The 5,000-nt window shown below is 37.5% G+C and overlaps 1 protein-coding gene across 3 annotated transcripts in view; it reads right to left on the bottom strand.

Moving 5' to 3' along the window:
* Positions 1-5,000, bottom strand: part of pde3a (phosphodiesterase 3A, cGMP-inhibited) — a 198,698-nt gene that overhangs the window by 26,848 nt on the left and 166,850 nt on the right. For 2 of the 3 annotated variants that reach the window (XM_056456205.1, XM_056456203.1), the window contains exons 5-6: positions 1,973-2,100; positions 1,505-1,724 (exon numbers count right to left, since the gene is read on the bottom strand). In XM_056456205.1, the coding sequence (XP_056312180.1) occupies positions 1,505-1,724; positions 1,973-2,100 (348 nt within the window). The remainder of the gene's footprint in view (positions 1-1,504; positions 1,725-1,972; positions 2,101-5,000) is intronic. The other variant, XM_056456204.1, reaches the window with a different exon arrangement.

Here is a 5,000-nt window from a genome sequence, read left to right as displayed (position 1 = left end):
TTCTGTTTCCTGAGACGCGCGTTTCTAAAGACCACACCTGTATAGTTGTAGAACCTACAATTATTGGGTCATTTGTATAGTTCACTAAAGAACGTTAGACTGTAGTATTAACAACAGTGAACCAACTAACTGTAGTAAACACTGTAGTATACTTAATGTAGTAGAAATAATGTAGTATATAGCCGTGTTACCATAGCAACTAGAGAATTACCACGGAAGAATGCTCCAGCGTACTGTAGTATTAACAACAGTGAACTTACAAACTAAACGCTGTAGTATACTTTAGTTGACTACAGTAAACTGTGGTGTATTGTAAATTTAATGCACAATATAATCTAGTTGTAGAAACTATAACATTGGGTCATTTGTTTAGATTACTATAGTTGATGTGTTACCAAAGCAACAATAGAATCACCACAAAAGAATGCTCCAGCATACTGTAGTATTAACATCAGTGAACCAAGAAACAGTAGTAAATACTGTAGTATACTTTAGTTTACTACAGTAAACTGTGGTGTATTGTAATATAATATAACCTATAGTTGTACAAAACTACAATATAGGGTGATTTGTTTAGATTATAATAGTTGGCGTGTTACCATAGCAACTGCACAATCACCATAACTGATCAATCGCTATAGTTGTGTTACCATAGCAACTATAGAATCACCACAAAAGAATGTCCAACGTACTGTAGTATTCACATCAGTGAACTGACAAACTAAACAATGTAGTATACTTTAGCTTACTACAGTAAACTGTGGTGTATTAAAATATAAAATACAACCTCTTGTTGCAGAAAACTACAATATAGGGTGATTTGGTTAAATTACAATAGTTGGTGTGTTACCATAGCAACTATCGAATCACCACAAAAGAATGCTCCAATGTACTGTAGTATTAACATCAGTGAACTGACAAAATAAACGCTGTAGTATACTTTAGTTGACTACAGTAAACTGTGGTGTATTGTAATATAATATAACCTATAGTTGTAGAAAAAATACAATATAGGGTGATTTGTTTAGATGACTATAGTTGGTGTTACCATAGCAACTGAAGAATCACCAAAAAAGAACGGTCCAGCGTACTATAGTATTAACAACAGTGAACCAATAAACAGTAAGTAAGTACTTTAGCATACTACAGTAAACGGTGGTGTATTATAATATAAAATACAACCTATTGTTGCAGAAAACTACAATATAGGGTGATTTGGTTAAATTACTATAGTTGGTGTGTTACCATAGCAACTATAGAATCACCACAAAAGAATGCTCCAATGTACTGTAGTATCAACAACAGTGAATCAATAAACTGTTGTAAATACTGTAGTATACTTTAGCTTACTACAGTAAACTGTGGTGTACAAATGAATGCTCCATCATTCTGTAGTATTAACAACAGGTGACTTCCGCTACTGAGAATCCCGGAAATGTGAAAAAGGGTTCATTGTAAAGTGTGACCAAAAACAACAACCAAAAAAACAAATGTTGTGTTGTACCTGCTACATAGTGGCGTTGGTGGTGGCCAGTGCGCGGCGCTGGAGCTGGGTGCGCTCTGACTGTGGGTTAAGGCTTTATGTGGGCTGCGTGGAGGAGGAAGCTCGGGGTCTGGCAGCTCCACTGAGGGGCTCTTGTTGGTGGGGCTGGTCAGCGGAGAGCTCTGCACTGGAGGAGAGTGACAGGGGGATGCCAGAGGAGAGATGGTGGAAGAAGAGCAACCTGTCAGAGAGCACACACACACACTGACACTGACACACACTGTGAGCTACACACACATACACACGATACAGACTACACATACAAACACACACATAGTGACACTGACACACACTGTGAGCCACACACAAAGATATGCACACACACACGTACACACTACACATACTCATATACACGCATACAATACATGCTATACACAACACAAACACAGCACACACACAATACACACACACATACACACAGGGCTTTACCTCTCCGGTTCTTGCTATAGATGTGGTTGGTGGTGGTGTTGGAGGAAGCAGCGTATGAAGCAGACATGGACCTGCTCTTGGAAATGCTGAGCATGCTGGAGTTGTTCCATGAATCACTGTTCACCAAACTGTAAATAAGGAGAAAATTTGCAGTTAATATTGCATTACTTTCCTAACTGTTTCATAGCGCAAATATGTAAACATTCCTGAAGGGCTCTTGTTATGGTTTTAATGGCTTTCGGCTTCATTTAGTGTGTAATGTTGCTGTATGAGCATGAAAACCACCACAACTTAGGGTCGATCCAGAAAGAGTTGAAAACATCACAATAATTAAACGTAAATAATTCCCACCCAAGGGCATATTGCACTTTTTTTTGCACTCAGAAAAGCAAGTGACACATTTTTGCACTCAGAAAACCAAGAGTTTAAACTGGAAAGCCTTTAAAACCCCTTTCTAATGTTTATTTTCCAGAGTAATGGATGCACACGCTGTAAAGACTCCACCCTGTTCTGAAAAGGGGAGGGGAAAAGCAGCTCATTTGCATTTAAAGATGTGCCTAAAGGGCTGTTCACACAAAGTAAATGATAAAGACATTGCTTTAAAATGATTCTGAATGTAAAACAACAGCAAAGTTACAACAGACCACAGCTAAAATGATAAATATCATATTCAGAATGTTTTTCCCAGCCAATAAATGATTAAACGTACAAGCAGAATCCAGTGAAATATAAAAAGCCTTTATGATTTAATGCAACATATGACACTGTGCTTAATTTTAAGCCCTCTTTTCAGTGATTGTTTTAAAATAATGACTATCTAGAAAACAACTGGTTATACCATGCTAAGAATTGATAAAAATTGCATGGAAGTAGAAGTATTAAAATTAAAGTACCTCAGGTATTCAGTATAGTTTCGCCATCTTTGTGTTGCCTCCTTTGAAAATGCTGGAGAAAAATAGTGTATTGTTTTTATTCCTCTACACTGACTGTCATTACTAAATTCCCCTGATTAGACAGATTACTCAAACTGGATTCACTGGTCAGATGAGCTAGAAATGCAGCACACTGAAGACATCTGCTGTGCATAAACAAAAAACAACAGAATGTTCAATTCAATTCACCTTTATTTGTATAGCGCTTTCACAATGTAGATTGTGTCAAAGCAGCTTCACATAGAAGATTAGAGTGAATTGAAACAGTTCAGTTTTCAGCTTTTAAGTTCAGTTCAGTTTAGCTCAGTTCAGTGTGGTTGATAATCACTACTGAGAGTCCAAACGCTGAAGAGGAAATCCATCGATGTGGGATGTTATCATTTGCTGGAGCAGACACAAATATTGGTATTTTCACATTCATAGTTATCATCCTTATAATATATATTCTGATCATATTATTTCAGGTGTACACCATTAAGAATTTCATACAACTTCATCGAAGTGTCCACATGAATGATTTTAATCTCCTTAGCCATGAATTAAATTACTAACTTATTTACAGTTTTTCTCAGTCACTTTGGTACACTTCTCCGATCAGAATTGAAATATGCAAAACAGTAAGTGCATTTCTCAAAACTGTGTACAAACAGCAAAACATCATGGATTACCTGCAAAAGCCAGTCTCTTGCTCAAATTTCTTAGTTCATTTCTCAAAACTAAATTTCTGTATCAATGGACAGGTCAGAACCATCAGAATGACAAGTCCTTGCATCATTGTGTATGGATACAGACAGTCAAATGACTTAGTCATGTAGTCAATATAACAATGTATTCTGGGTGTTCTGATGGCTTTTTTTTTGCTGTTTGTACTGTAATTTGTTGCCAGGTCATGTCATTGTGATACAGAAAGGAAAGACAGCACTGCAAAGCACAAAGAAAAAACAAAACAAAAGTAGAAATGTAGAGATGCACCTTCATTAGAAAAAGGCAAGATTCACCTGGGACAAATGTACCAATTGTAGACAGACTTAGAACAACAAGTCTAATGAAAATGCATAGAAAAATGCATTACGATAAAATATTATGACGACTTGTTCAGTCATGTTGCAGGTAAAAACTAACGCAATGAACAAACTATTTAATGTTGTGGGGCGAGAGACTATTCTACAGAAACTAAAATAATTCATTTTGACCAACGAGACATAATTGATAATGTAGGAAACATCAGAGAATTGCACATAATCGTTTGCATGGATGTACCGAAGCATTTGCAGCTTGTTCAAAAGCTTGAGGATTTCAGATCTGGTCTGAGAAATGGACCAAAGTGAATGAGAAAAACTGTAAATGCATGAAAACAAATAGCTACTATGTCCTAGCTTCACCTTAACTCAACACGGCAACTTGTAAATGATAAAGTTCACCATGCACTTTCTGAAGCACATTTAAAAAAAAGTCTTATTTTTGGAGAGCCGTTCAGTCTGGAACTTTCCTGCCAACTTTGAAGAACCAGAGCGCACGGACCTCCTGCTGTGGGAAACTCTTTCAAATATCCATTAAAAGACCTGCCACTTTAAAACCAGCCTCAACATGGTAATGCAGGCAGTCGGTTGACCCTCCATTTTTCACCAGGGCTTTTATTTCGACAGGGTTTGAATCTAAACACAAGGCGACTCTCGAGTCTCCAGGAAGCCTCTTTAAACTCTCTGTCTACACAGTGCAGATGGCTATCTGGATATCAGTATTAATGAGCTGAACTTTAGCTGGGCTGCTTAACTCCGGCTGAAATAAGAGATATAAAGGTGGAGAACTGCCCAAAGATGGACATAATAAAACGTGAATTAAAACATTCAGTCGGAGTGACTAAGGCGGCGTGTAGGAGCTCTGGAAAGTTCAAGCGCTTCAGGAGGATCCACAACAGCTGTGCGAAACACTAACGTACGAGACAATGATGACAAACAAAACAAAACGAGGGCGAGTGAATGGAAACGGTTGAGATAAATCTCATATATTCAGAAAGTATGCTTCAAAACACTTCACAAATCACGTATGGCGCCCTGAGAAGAATTCAGACAAATGTGCAAATATCACTGCGTTAG

The sequence above is a fragment of the Danio aesculapii genome, chromosome 4 (assembly GCF_903798145.1).
Source record: "Danio aesculapii chromosome 4, fDanAes4.1, whole genome shotgun sequence".
NCBI lineage: Eukaryota > Metazoa > Chordata > Actinopteri > Cypriniformes > Danionidae > Danio > Danio aesculapii.
The sequence above is the reverse complement of the archived record's forward strand: the minus strand, read 5'-3'. Positions and strand labels throughout refer to the sequence as shown.